The sequence below is a fragment of the Belonocnema kinseyi genome, chromosome 2 (assembly GCF_010883055.1).
Source record: "Belonocnema kinseyi isolate 2016_QV_RU_SX_M_011 chromosome 2, B_treatae_v1, whole genome shotgun sequence".
In the NCBI taxonomy this organism is placed as follows: Eukaryota; Metazoa; Arthropoda; class Insecta; order Hymenoptera; family Cynipidae; genus Belonocnema; species Belonocnema kinseyi.
In genome coordinates this window covers 118,347,140-118,361,934 of record NC_046658.1, presented here as the reverse complement: position 1 = coordinate 118,361,934, position 14,795 = coordinate 118,347,140, and the positions used below count along the sequence as shown (strand labels likewise).

The following is a 14,795-nucleotide window of genomic DNA, read 5'->3' as shown; positions in this document are numbered from 1 at the left end:
ATGTTTAGTTGAAAACAAATTTGAAGCGTTCAATTTTTAATGTTTATAACTTAAAATTGTTTAAAATAATATAATTGTAAACATTTACAAATTTATTAATCGATTCTTCAATTTAAAGCATTGAAAATGATAAATTCAATTTATAGAAGTTTGAAATTTTGCAGTTGACCGGCATTTAATTTGAAATTGTTCAACTAAAAAGTGTTCAAAGCTTACATTTTAAACATGTAAATTATTGAGTGTTCGATATAAATGTCTGAATTTAAAACATGGTCAGCTTTAATTATAAAAATTAAAAATTCAAGAGTTGCATTTTGAGTGCTTTAATTTTTATTTTAGTTTTGATTACTTCAAATGATAAAATTTTTAGTTTTGACTTTTGAATTTTGCTTTCAATTTACTGTCTATCATAAAAAATACCTGGAAATCCACGACAAATGGTGCACCCTTAAAAATAACTTAAATATTATCAATGCTTGGAAAATAATTTGAGAGAAAAAAAGTTCCTTTCTTTTCGTTTATTTTGTATAACAAAGATAATCGTAAACATACACATTTCAACTGAATACTTCTCTTGAAAAATATACAACTCGCTTAAACTTTCCATTAAAATTGGGAGACAGTTGGGATTTCTCGTTGAAAGTAGAGACGATATTACTCACAACCAAAGTTCGATTTAAATTCCAAATGGTTCGGATTTGCCAATTTCCACTTATCCTTCTCGTCAGTTTTTGGACCCAAGAGTCAAGAATAAGGTGCAAGGATATTTTTGGTGTGGAAGTTATTTCAAATATTATTGAAATTATTTAACCTCGCTAGAAATATTGAACTGATTTCTGTTGAGGGTTACATTAATCAGAAATTGACGCCTAGATGTTCATTGTCAGCAATTTTAAAATTAAAGTGGTAAAAAATTTCCCAAGAGAACTATAAACAAATAGCTGTCTAAAATTCAAAATAATTATACAATTTAAATTATTTTATCGCTCTATTGACTATCCTATAATCACAAAGCAAGCCATGTGATAGGTAATGGCTGAGATATTTACAAGGGAGGTGGTCGTTTAAATTAGTAAGCAGCATTTATTCTATTTTAATGATCTAGACAATGAAAAACTGAGTTAATGAAAAATAAACGTGCAAAGAGGAAGAGATGAGAATTGAAACTAGTTATCAGGTCCCTGAAAACAGAAATAAAAGTTCTTGTTCTTACCTTGTATTCAAATTAAAACTGACTGAATGAGTATTTTTACCGACTAAAATTGTCTCGAAAGACAAGTTACTAATCAAATTTAGGAAATCAGTCCACCAAGAGGGGTTCATCACTTGACTTTTGATGTACGCCAGATTTTAAAGTTTCTACCAAGATTTCTAGATATTTAAAAGATTTTACAAATATTACAAAGTTTCCAAAATATTTCGAAAGATGTCAAAAGTTTAAAAAATATTTGCTAAAGATTGAAAAATATTTCAGAATATTTTGATGATTTTACAAAGATTTTACAAATATGCCAATGATTTAACAAATATTCCAATGATTTCACAAATGTTTCAAAGCTATCCAAATATTGCCAAAGGTTTTTAAAAATTTCAAAATATTTCAATAATTTTACGAATATTTCAAAGATTTTACAAACATTTCAAACATTTCAATGTATTTCCAAGTTAATACTTGAAAAAATTTCACAACGTTTCTAAAGATTTTACAACTATTTCAAAGATATCCAAGGTTTCAAAATAGTTAAGAAGATTTAGAAAGATTTAAAAGGATAGTATAAAGATTTGAAAATATTTAAATGATCTTACGAATATTTAAATGATTTTACGAATATTTCAGATTTCGAAAGGTTTTAATAAAAGTCTTCATAAAGATTCCAATGATTTTATCAAACATTTCCAAGATTCCAAAAAACTTCAAAGATTTCAGAAAATTTTAAAAAAGCGACACACAATTCAGTAAAATTTCAAAAGATTTCACAGATTTTACAGGTATTTCAAAGATTTCAAAAAATTTCCAAACGTTTTCCAAGATTTTCAAATATTTCCAAATACTTTAAAAGATTTTACGAATATTTCAAAGATTCCAAAATACTGCAAAGATTTCAGAATATTTAAAAAGATTCCACACACGTTTCAGTAAATTTTCGAAATATTAAAAAGATTTCACAAATATTTCGAGGATTTTACCAATATTTCAAAATGTTTTAGAAGATTTCGCAAATATTTCTAAAGATTTCGATGATTTCGGAAGGATTTTAAAAATTTCACAAAGATTCTAAAATATTTCAAAATTTTGAAAAGATTTCAAAAATACATCAAAATATTTTAAAGATTTTACAAATATTTCAATGATTACATCATTACATCATGAAGATCTGAAAGATTACACAGATTTCAAAATATTTGAAAGGTTTTACAAATATTTCAAACAATTAAAAAAAAATGTTAAGTTTCACAGTTATTTAAAAGATTTCGAAAGTTTTTAAAACATTCCTATGATTTCATAAAACATTTCCAAGATTCCGAAATATTTAAAAATATTTAAAAAGATTTTACGAAAATTTCAAAGATTTCAGAAGATTTAAAATAGTCCACACACGTTTCAGTAAAATTTCAAAAGATTGAAAAGATTTTACGCAGATTTCAAAAAATTTCGAAGATTTTACCAATAGTTCAAAATATTTTAGAAGATTTAGCAAATATTTCAAAAGATTTCGATGATTTCGTAAGGATTTAAAAAATTTCACAAATATTTTAAAGATTGCGAACGTTTGAAAAGATCTCCCAAATATTTTAAAATGTTTAAAATATTTTACAAATTTTTGCAATGATTCCAAAAGTTTTCAAATATTTTAAAATAGTTAAGAAGGTTTCGAAAGGTTTTGAAGGACATCATGAAGATTTCGAAGATTCCAAAGAGATTTCAAAATGTTTGAAAGATTTAAAAAATATTTCAAAGATTCTGAAATATTCCAACAATTTTCGAAGATTTCAATAATGTTTCAAAATATTTCAGAAATTTAAATAATATTTTAATTTAATATTTAATAATATTTAAAGTAAAATTTACATCAAATTTAATATTTTAATTTCCAGAAGATTTCGCAATGATTTTGATGATTTGACAAAGATTTCTCATATAAATTTCAATTATTTCACAAATAATTCCAAGATTCCACAAAGTTTCCAATTATTTCACAAATATTTCCACGATTCCAAAATATTTTAGAAATTTTCAAAAATTTCACGTAAACTTCACACCATATTAAAAGAGTGATTAACCCCTCGGACCACCATAAATTTAATAAACTTAAAGTATTAAAATTTTAACACAAACCTGAAGATGTGGATTTCTTAATTCTTCGCTAGTAGTTAAATCGGCAGCGGTTGAAACATTAGCTATACTACTCATTTTAGGAACAGCTGTGCTACTAAATTTTGTATCTAATCCCATCTGAGCTTTTCGCGTCGCCTCAGCCTCAGCTTCTTTAGATGCCGTAACGTCTGTCAATGCAGCAAAAAATCATTTCTCTTTGAGATAATTAACTTGAGAAGTCATTCCTTACATAAGTTACGCAACAATTCAGTGAGATCCTCCGTGCCCAAATCGAAAATAAACCAAATCTAATGGACAGGAATTGTCAACTCACAAACAATTAACACGAAACCGACATTTTTTATTTTGTCTTTTTTCATTTTTTATTTTTCGCATCTGACGAAAAGAATTGCCAAAACAAATATATTAAATTAGCTTTATGCAAATTTTCTAAAAAATAGTACTATCATCGAATTACGGGAAGATAAAAATATATTAAATTATAATTATTTTAAGTTGTGCGAAGTTTCTTTTTTGTTAGACGGAATTGAGCTACGTACGAACGTATCTTATTTGCTATTTACGTTTCCATCCTTTGATATCTTCGTCTTCTTCTTCTTCTTCTTCATCATCCTCTTCGTCATCATCTTCTTCTTCTTCATCATCACCTTCACTTTCGGTTTGAGTTGGCAATTTTCCGTATTTGGCTTCTAATTTGGCAACCAATTCACTATCATCAATTTCTTCTAGATCTTCATCTTCTTCCTCTTCTTCGTCTTCCTCTTCCTCTTCCTCGTCATCCTCAAGTTCCTCTGAATCTGTAATCTGTTCACCTTCTGAAGTTTCCGTATAATCCTCTTCTTCCGAAGTTAATTTTGCCTCACTTTGGATATTCAATTCTAAAAAAATTACCATCTCACAGTATATTCTTTTGAATGTATAATTTTTATAAGTACATAAAAAACTTATAATATACTTATCAAAAATATTTTCGCATTAATTATTGTGAATAAGAAAGATGCTTTCAATAACTTTTGAAGTATAAAAATGCAAAATTCAATATCTAATCGTCAGATGTTGAAAAGAAATTCGAGCTACTTTTTCTTACCTTCTTTAGACTTAGTTAGCTTTTCTGCTTGCAAATCAACGACCTTTTTCACATCTATTTTATCCAAAGCCTCATCGGATCCAAGAGTTTTGTACTTTGCCCTCAGATCTTCGTAATTTTGAGTTTGTTTTTTACTGGGCACTTCTGGTGTCGATTGCTTAGTTGAAATTTGTTTAATGTGTGGAGGAGGCACTATGGTATTTCGACGTGATAAATCAGGAAGTTTCTCGATTCCAACTAGATTTTCTGGAGTTTCAGGCTCACCTAAGAGAATTAAATTTTGGTTCCAAAATTAACTTAATTTGTAACAAGAAAAATTTTGCGCTAAAAGTCAGATTAAAACAGAAGTTAAAACAGTAAGATTAGTCATTTTTTGTTAAGAAACTTAAGAGTGAAGGAATTATGCTAGGAAATAATGGATTAAGTGATTTAATCATTAATTACATGAATAAAGAATTAATTTCAAGACTATCGAATTAACTACATGATTCAAGAATTGATGACACTTACCTGAAAAAGCTTTTGATCTCTTTTAGAACGTTTATTGAAATGGTTAGTTGAAGATGAATTCAACGTGTTAATTGATTGTTTTATGCGCACTATAAACACGTTAATTAGACACCGATGCACGGTAAGAGTTTTTAGTAAAAAATCATTCGACATTCGTTTTCTAAACGTTTTTTTTTCAATGTGTATTAAATGTTAACCGATGGCTATGCGCAATTTGGAACATACCATCTTGTAAGGAAACGTTGGGACATATAAATTTTTTTTGCACTCCAGGACTTGAATGAATTTCGAAATATTTTTGTATCCTATAACAATAATTTTCTCATTGCTCTTACTCAAATGTAAGTGTCTAATTTGCATTTTTTTAAATAAAATTATTGAAGTAAAGCTGCTCAAACGGGATAAATATGCAATTATTGAATTCTTTTGTTAAATAAAGAATTTCAGAAATTGTATACAGATAAGCTAATTTTAAATTTGATTTATAATGGGAACTATGAAATGTTAGGTAGGAGGATAAACATATAACGAAAATTTACCGTTATTCCATCGTCTTACGAGAACAAAGTGCGCAGCAACGACAAGTGCAACACCAACTCCGAACTTCACTGCCACTGGAACCACCATATTTTAATTTCCCATTTCTTCGTTTCAACAGAAAGCGATAATTTTTTAAATGATTTACTTTCGTACATTGGTCCCCAACATTTAAAAAGGCAATATAGATATCTCTGCATATAAACTATAATATGCAATCAAAATATATAAACTATAAGAGCATGGAGGATCACTGACTTCGTTTAATAACAAATTAAAAATACCTGTCTCAAATAAACCCATATAAAGAAACTCACCACTTGAGGTTTCTTCTTCTTCCTCCTCCTTTTCCTCCACTTCATCAACATCATTCAAAATTTCTTCTGGTTCATCTTCATCAATCTAAATTGATTAGAATTTTAATAACAAATACTCTATTTATTATTTCTCAGGGTGGCCGATGGACGAGAAAAATGGGAAATTTTTGAGACCGAGAAAACTCGGGAAATGACAGTGAATTTATTTTTGATTAAGTATTTTAAAAATCTCTTGAAGAGAAATTTATCTGATTACTTAACAGATATCACATATATTACTCCTTTAAATAAGTTAGATTTAAGTTTTTTTTATCATAAATTCAATTGTTAATTTTTTCAATTATCATATCATTCAGTTTCCTTCATCAAATCTTTTACTTTGAAATTTTTTTCATTCTAGGTCTTCATTTTTAATCGTAGATAAATTTTTAATTAAAATACTTTTGAAATGCAGTTTTTAAGACTTAAGCGATTAAAAATTAAAAACGTTTGAAATTGAAAATTTGTTAAATGAAAAAATGTTTTAAGATGATCAACTGTAAATATTAAGCAATTAATAATTGTGTAAATTGAATTGTAGTTCGAATGTTTAAAATTGATCAATAATTTATTTTACAAGACGATTCTAAATCTGTTAAAAATTAAATAATTTACAGAATTTAACTTTAAAAATTGAATAAATCCATTTCGAAAGACTCATCAGTTAAAAAAATGTAAGCGTCCAATTGAAGTTTTATAAATTATTTTCAAATCTTAAATAATTAAAAATTAACGAATTGACATGATTTCACCGGAAATTTAAAATCCCAATTGTTACACATCAAAAAAACATAAAAATTAGTAATTTTAGACTAACGAAGAAAAAATTCAACTGCCGATAATTTGAAATTTTGTTAATTTTGTGAGGTCGAGAATTTTGAATATCTAAGTTTTTCTGGTTTTATTGCCTTTCAATAATATTTTAGAAGATTTCGCAAAGATTCCGATGATTTCAGAAAAATTTCAAAACTTTAATATATATATATATTGAAATTTAATTAATTTTCTGATGTCGGGAATTTAAAATTTCGAAGTTTTTCTAGTTTCGTTAACTTTAGGAAGATTTGAATTTATTCAATAAACATTTTCGGTAGCTTTATTGTTTTCGATCATTTAAAATGTTTATTTTTTGGAAGTTTTATACTTCGGTAATTATATTTTAGATATTTTTCAACGATTTTGTTTTTTTCTGCAAAATTATGTCATCCTTAATATATTTATAATTACTTTTGCTCAATTTATATTTTATTTGTTTATTTAAAACTGGTAACTATAAATCCAATATCCAAAACTAAAAAATTGGAATTAAATTGTTTTAAATAGCCTGGAATTGTTAATGTTTCAAAATCCTAAATTAAAACTTTCAATCTTACAATGTTAATTGTTCTATTTTACGCATTTTTCACTTGTGAATGAAAGCGTTGAATTTTAATATATAAAAAATAATTGAACATTAATTTTATACGACTTCAAATTTAAAAAATTAACTTCTGATTCATTCTTCAATCTAGAAAATTGAAAGAAAAAGTATTGATTTTAATTTTGCAGTTAAACGGCATTTAGTTAAAAATTTTCAAGTGAAAAATGGATTATAAAATTTCAGTATTGATTACTTCAACTGAAATTATTTTCAACTTTATGAATTCGAATTTTTTTAATTTCAATGGTCGTTAGAAATGTTTTTGACCCGGAAAAAACCGGAAAATGACCCGAGAATTTTTTCCCTTGATTAAAAAGGCCACCCTGTTTCTATTGAGGCTTCTTGTTTGAAGATTAAAACTGAATACATACTTCCTCCAATGGTCCATCACTATTGTCAATTTCGTCGACACCTGGAATTGCCGTGAATTCATCGAAAGCCTCATCATCATAGTTTTCCTCAGATGCTTTAACACCTTCAACACTATGATCAAGTTCAACCTCAGGATAATTTGAAAATTCTTCTTCGTTGGCATTACTATTATCTTCAGAACTCGAATTTTCAACTTCTTCTAGTACACCAAGCTCATCAGTTTCTTCAAAATTATCTTCGTAGCCCTCGTCATTATCCCGTTCCTGATTCTCTTCACTATCATCCAGCATTTCACCTTCTTCTGAAATGAGTCAAGATAATAAAAAATAATAATTTATTGTATGAATTTATCGGATACAAGTTTTTTCAGATTGATATCGTTTCATGGGGATGGAAAAAATTATGAGGTCTTTACTTAAAAACTTCCTTTGATTAAGTGCCGAAAAATATCTTGTTTTTTTTAATCCAACTTCAAATTAAACAGTATATTCTGAAGAAGGTAATAATTAATAAGAGAAAGTGATTTACCAGGTGAATTAAATGCTTCTTTTTCTTTGCTCTCTTCATAATCAACTTCATCCTCTTCTACGGAGTCTGCATCATCTTGATCAGTTTCATCATTTTCTTCGTCTTCCCCTTCTTCTCCATCTTCATCTTCTTCATGAGAACCTTCTTCATGACCAAGACCTTCGTCATGATCTTCATCTCCTTCAGATTTGTCAACTTCGTCTTCTTCGTGTTCTCCACTTTGAGCTTCTTGATCTGTGTGTTCTTCATTATGAAGGACTGAAGCGTCGTCCACCCAACCATCGAAAATCATTGCCCATTGTGAAGAAGCGACTGGAGTATCAACTAAAAGTTTTCCAAAATTACAGTATTCCAAAAGAATAAGAAAAATAAATATTTCTTATAATTACTTAATCTTTGTTAACAGAAGAAATCTCTTTTAAAATTTTTGATATGACGTATAAAATATCTTCAAATGAAACAAATGGGATGTGTTATATTCTAAATCGGAAAATTATAATCGTGACTTCTTTATTTAAACAGTTCAACAGTTAAAATTGATCATTTTTAAATTAATAAATTTTAAATGTAATCAATTAAAAATTGGAAGTATCCCAGAATGAATAATTTTAATTTTTATCAAAATAATTATTTGCGGTAGTTAATAATAGATAGTATTTCAAACTAAAATATTAAAAATGGTATAATTTACTATTGATTATTTTGGAATTGATCAATTTGCACTATTCACAATTCAGTTACAAAACTGAAAATTAATGTATTTGATAAGTATTTAAAAACTGACTGATTGTAAACTAAAACCGTTGAAAAATATTAAATAATTTTTCATTTGATATGTTTTATAGAGTTTCACAATATCAAATTTGAATCCTTCAATATTGTAAAATTTTATAGTCATTAAAAATGTACATCCGGTACTTTAAAAATTCAAAATATCTAATTCAAACATACAAAAAATAACAGTTTTATGTCTGCAACACTTAATATAACATAATTTCGGGATACAGTAATGAAAATAAAAAATGTAATACTGATAAATATTATCAATTCGAATATTTAGTAATTTCAAATTGAAAGCCTGTAAAAATGTCTGGCTTTCTGAGTTAAATATTGAAAAATTAAGAAATTTATTATTCAATTTCCATGCTTTAAAAACACAACCATTTGGAATTTGGACATTTAAAATCGAATTTATTTTTATTTGAAAATTTTCCGAGTTGCAAAATTCGTATAGGGCTTCAGATTAGAATTGAATTAAAATTTAGAAGCTCAGCTTCAAATGAGCTTCATTATGAAGTTCTTTATTGCATTTTGAAAATAAATTGGAACATAAATTTCGCGCGAAATACAAATATAAAACAATTTAAAAAATATTGGATTTTAAAATGCTTTAAAAACAGAAATGAATTTAAAAAGCAAAAAAGGAATTTCATGTACATAATCAAAGAATACAACATTTCTATCTTACCATCAGTTGCTCCTCTGTACTCAAAAATAATGATGCCGATTAATCCGATGAGGATTGCTGAGAGGGTAAAAAAAATAATCCTAGCACACCAATGTCCTCCCGTACTAGTTTCTTTATGAACGTGTATCGCAACATTTTCCACATTATCAGACGGATTCACTAAAGTCGGTGGTGGAGTACCAGCATCATCTTCATCTGAGAAAACCAGCCAGATCCATCCATTTTCAGAAAACAGCAAAGGTTTACATCATAAACAATTTTTCAAGCACCTATAGAGTGTCTAGAGTCTAGAGATCACACAATTTTAAGTTCCCGGGGTTTTCTAGATCAAAGTAAAGTGTCTACAACATTTTTGTCCGCTAAATTCCCGTTTTCTTTTTTATTTGCTTCAGACATTTGTTTTATTAGCGATTAATATTAAGGATTAATTATTGAATTAAATAGTATTTTTAGTTTTTTTTGCAATAACTCTTCAATAATTAATCAATAATCAATCCCTAAACCAAAGAAATTGAAACTAGACTTTATTTTACTTCTTAAAATCTTAAAAAAGCTACATTTTGTTTTAAATGTTTTGAAAATTTTACAATTGTTCAATTATTTTAAAATTGGTTTAAAAAATGTAAATATCTCTTAAGCTTACTCGAATTTGTTCTAAAATTTCGTAAACTTGCAAAATTGAACTATTCCACTTTAAAATCTTTTATATTCTTTTTCGAAATTTTTGAAAATAATTTGAAATTTTTTTAAATATTTTTTTAATTTTCTCTTAGAATTCATTTTTCCAAATAAAAGAATCATACGAATTTTTAAATTAATCTTAAGAAAATTTTTTCATTCTATTGAAACCTTTTAGTTCTTAAAAATCTTTTAAATTTGGATCAAAATCTTCAAAAATCCACATTTTATTTAAAATTGTGTGAAATCCTAACAAATTGTATAGTATTCTTGAAAAAAATTTTCAATAAAATTGTTGAATCTTCAACTGAAAAAGATTATTTTTTAACCAGTTGTATTTTCAACTAAAAAAATGACATTTAAAAAAATGAGACGATTATTCTAGAAAATAGTTTAATTTTTCACCTGAAATGTGAGCTTTTACAAAAAAAATTAATTTTAAACAAAATCCTCAACCAATGAAAATAATGTTCTGCTAAAAGAAGAATTTTTGAACATCTTTGAAGCTGACTCGAATTATTCACGAAAATTTGTAAAAATCTTTCAAAATAAAAACATGGCCTTAAAATCTTCCAGATTTTTAAAAATGTTTATAGAAATCGAACTGTCTACCGTTACGGAATTTTCCATAAAATTAAACCCTTTTCCAGCTAGTTCAGGGCTAACATTACACGGAATTCTGTAATACTAATCAGTGCCTTGATAAATGTGTTGAAATGTTTTAAAATTTTCTTTAAATATTAATTCTTCTAAAAAGAAAAGAATGTTTAATTTTTCCAGAATATTAAGAGAATGTTGTTGTTTTAAAAATCCTTTAAAGGCTTAAAAATTTTATTTCACAATCTTCAACTTGGTGGCATTTTGTCGAAATTAATAATTCTTACATTGTTATTTATTCATAATTTTTTAAAATTATTTTTATATATTCTGTTAAAATTAATTTTTGGTTTTAATTTTGCCTTAAAATCATCTGAATTATTTTTTGACAATTAACGTGGTAGCTTTAAAGTTTGAACCTATTTCAGTGAAAAAATTGTAACTTTAATATAATTTTATTTAAAAACCTCAAGCAACCCGGGAATTTGATATAGGATCGGGAATTTTTTTGTTCTATCACAAAATCCGATTTTCCTCTCTCTGATTTTACGATAAAAGAAATAAATTCTCGGGGTTTTTCCGATTTCCCGGTACGCTAGACACCCTAGAGGTGTACGTAGTTTTGAGCGAATCTGAGGAAATTCTTTAGTGATTTTAATTTGAAAGAAGGATTGAAATAAAAGAACAAAAAAATTAAACAGAAAAGTGATAGCATACCACAACTTGCACCTCGTATCCTTTGAATAGTATACTCTCCATCGGCTAAAAAGGTACGGAAAGGAAATTGAAACAAATTTGGGCAAATAACAAACTTAACTGAAAAACAAACTACAAATTCAAAATTGTGCAAAAACTAAATTGTTCTACATTACATCTTTTAATAAATATAAAACTGTAAGTAAATATTTAAAAAAAATGATTTGAATTACGGAGGGGAGACCAACCTACAATGGATAACGCTCATACAGTAGATAATCATTTATTATAAGCACAAATATGAGTAAAATAATCAATGTTAATTTTAATATAATTGTATTTATTACATTAAATAATTTTTTTTAGTACACTAGTTATATTAAATTAATGATTATCTACTACATGGTGATATCCCCACGTTTATTTCAAAACGTATTTTTTATTCTTCAATTTTGTTACTTTTATTTAAAATATCATAAAGTTCTTAAATAATTCAGCTGATAAATGCTTTTAGGGTGGATCATACAGTTTAATCTATTTTTGTAAAGCAAAACGGTGGTCAGCCTAAGCTTTGCGAGCTTAAATTTTCTTACTTGAGCTATAATGCGAAACTATTATTTGACTTGATTAAATCTGTCACTTATCGATAAAAGCATTTCAAAATCTATAAGATCTAAAAATAAATAAGATGATTATTTTTAGATTTACAAAAATGTAAATATTATATACTCAAAACAATTTTATAATTTCTGAAAAATTGAGAAAAAGGAATATTTAAAAATTGTTTAAAAACTATACACGTGGCTCAAAGTATTCCGATTTGAAATCTTATTCAAAAATGAATTTAAATATAAATTATAATATCGAATTCTAAAATGACTTGCGATATTGATTAAGAATTACATAATTTACTATATATTTCTAAAAATGATAAAATTCATAAAAATTAAATTCACCAAAAAATTAATAAATTTATAGGCACAAATTGGAAACAAAGAAATTTATTTTTGTTTTAAGTTTATTTATAGAAAATCCCGAGAATTCACAGAAAATTGCGAAACTAAGTAATCTCCCAGAATGCGTGTTTATTTATAAAAAAAGGGAAAATTGTATTTTTAAATTAAAACAAATATTTGTGAATCTGAATTAATGAAATAAAAAATAAAATAATATATATTAATTGACATTAATTGTAGAAACTTAAGGGGCAAGTGTCAATATAAAATACGCGTTTATGAGACAGAAATGAGGAAAACACGCGTAGCTAAAAATATCTCGGAGGCAGAGGACTGTTACGAAAGTTCATTACCAACTCAAACTCTCTCTATTGTAAATATATCTTACCTTTTTTACGTCTCTTGTCTTTTCGTTTTCTCGGTTGAACGTCCCCCGACATTTTGCGAAAGGAAATTTGTTCCAAACTTAATTAATCACTCGTTCCTCGCGAATTCCGAATGTCAAGAGCGCTGGAACGTGCCTCAGAAATTTGATTTTGCGGTCTGCTCGAATGATGCTGCCAACACCTCTGTTGTCCAATAGGAAAAATCTCTAAGAAATTTCCCTGGAATCGAGTTAAAGTCACTAAGAATTACACTAAAATTTCAACTAGTTTTTTTATTTTTTCATTTTACCAAAGATATTTTACCATTTTACTAATTAGACGTGAGTCAATAAAACGGTTCATTAGACAATATATAAAATTTCATGATAAAAATTTTATTTATACATGATAAAATACATACATTATTTTTACATTATTATTATATATTATAAATTATTTATACATTATAAATATTTCGTTTGAAATGCTATAGTTTCCTAACATTTCAAATAAAAATATTGCATTTTCAACAAAATAGTTGGATTTAAAAAAAACTTAAATTTTCAAAGAGATGAATTTCCAACTAAAATTATGAATCTTTAATAGAGTTGTCCGAAAATTCGACCTTTTATTTTTGATGACCAAAACCACAAAACCCCCACAATTTGTTTCCTTTTCCGGAAATAAAATTCCCTATTTTTAGGAGCTTACCCTAACCAACATTACCCCGGACCCTAACCGATTTTACCCCATACCCTAATCAACTTAACCATGTATCATAACTGAATTTACCCCCTACCTTTCTTTACTCAGTACCCCAGCCAACTTTGCCTTGTACCCTAGCCGAATTTACCCCGCAATCTAGTAGAATATTTCGTGTATCCTATACAAAGAGTGACGCCAAAGTTCGCCTATTTTTTGGACCTCACTAGCGACCTGGTGAAAAATATAAAAATACGTTACCGGTATCAAATTAATCGTCATAAAAACCAAAGTGAGCATTGTTTTTCGTTTTTTTTTGTTTTTAAAAATTACCCCTATTTAGGGGTTGAGAAAACCCCAGAAAAATTAAAAAATACAACAACCTCTTATCAATGAAAAAAAACGTGATTTTACTTTTATAAGATTTATTTTATATAAAAAATGCCATGAAAAACGATGTTATAATTAGTGGTATTTCCTATTTTTTTGGGGGGTCTTCTCAACCCCTAAATAGGGGTAATTTTGTTGAATTAAAAAAAAACGAGAAGCGATGCTCACTTTGGTTTTTAATGACGAATAAACTGATACCTGTAATATATTTTTATATTTTCTTACCAGGTCGCTAGCGAGGTCAAAAAAATAGGCGAAAAAACACCCTATTTTTGCGTCACTCTTTGCCCCGTACTCACGCTGACTTTACCTCGTCCCCTAGAGAAATTTTGATTATTTTACTTATATTTGTGCTTATAATAACGGATTACCTACAGAAGGATCATGATTGTAGAGTGATCTCCCTTTCAATGGGGAATGCTCGGTTTTGGAAGAAATAGCCAAAATAAGTACTTTTTATTAACTTCTTTCAAATTAAAGTTTAGACACTACAATTCAAGGATTTATTTACACCCTATAACTTTTATTTTGACCCCCTCCCCCAACCTCCTTATATTGGCCCGGAAAATGCCCCCAAAAATGTAAAATAAGTTTTATGTAAAATTCATGCCAAAGGCGGTAAATTTTTATTTTTTCAACAATTATTATTAATAATAATCACTCGGGGATTGCTTAAACAATTTTTTCCAATTAGTCGAAAAAAGTATATATAAATATAGATATAATTTATGAATGTGAAAAATAATATATTTTTTACTCTAAATATTTTGAAAATCTTTAACTAATTTCTAATTGT

The 14,795-nt window shown here is 27.0% G+C and overlaps 1 protein-coding gene across 4 annotated transcripts; it reads right to left on the bottom strand.

The window, feature by feature from the left end:
* Positions 1 to 503: 503 nt before the first annotated feature.
* On the bottom strand, positions 504 to 13,103 carry LOC117167285 (glutamic acid-rich protein). Of its 4 annotated transcripts, none has more exons than XM_033352104.1 (11): positions 12,931 to 13,103; positions 11,608 to 11,652; positions 9,616 to 9,810; positions 8,148 to 8,471; positions 7,619 to 7,920; positions 5,789 to 5,873; positions 5,474 to 5,548; positions 4,425 to 4,688; positions 3,901 to 4,215; positions 3,338 to 3,504; positions 504 to 1,181 (listed from the first exon to the last, which is right to left on the bottom strand). In XM_033352104.1, the coding sequence occupies exons 1-11, from the start codon at positions 12,980 to 12,982 to the stop codon at positions 1,167 to 1,169; spliced, it is 1,839 nt and encodes a 612-aa protein (XP_033207995.1). In that variant the 5' UTR covers positions 12,983 to 13,103; the 3' UTR covers positions 504 to 1,166. The 4 variants fall into 4 exon arrangements, with proteins under 4 accessions (XP_033207995.1, XP_033207996.1, XP_033207997.1 ...); XM_033352105.1 differs by having other exon boundaries at positions 7,619 to 7,917; XM_033352106.1 differs by lacking the exon at positions 11,608 to 11,652.
* Between the last annotated feature and the right edge of the window lie 1,692 nt (positions 13,104 to 14,795).

What these genes read in the sequence shown, in the direction of transcription:
- LOC117167285 (XM_033352104.1), bottom strand. Translation starts at nt 12,982, where the DNA reads ATGTCGGGGGACGTTCAACCGAGAAAACGAAAAGACAAGAGACGTAAA. An exon ending in CGTAAGACGATGGAATAACG is followed by an intron (nt 4,689 to 5,473) that starts GTAAATTTTCGT and finishes TAATTCTCTTAG; the next exon opens with GTGAGCCTGAAACTCCAGAA. An exon ending in GCTAACTAAGTCTAAAGAAG is followed by an intron (nt 4,216 to 4,424) that starts GTAAGAAAAAGT and finishes TAATTTTTTTAG; the next exon opens with AATTGAATATCCAAAGTGAG.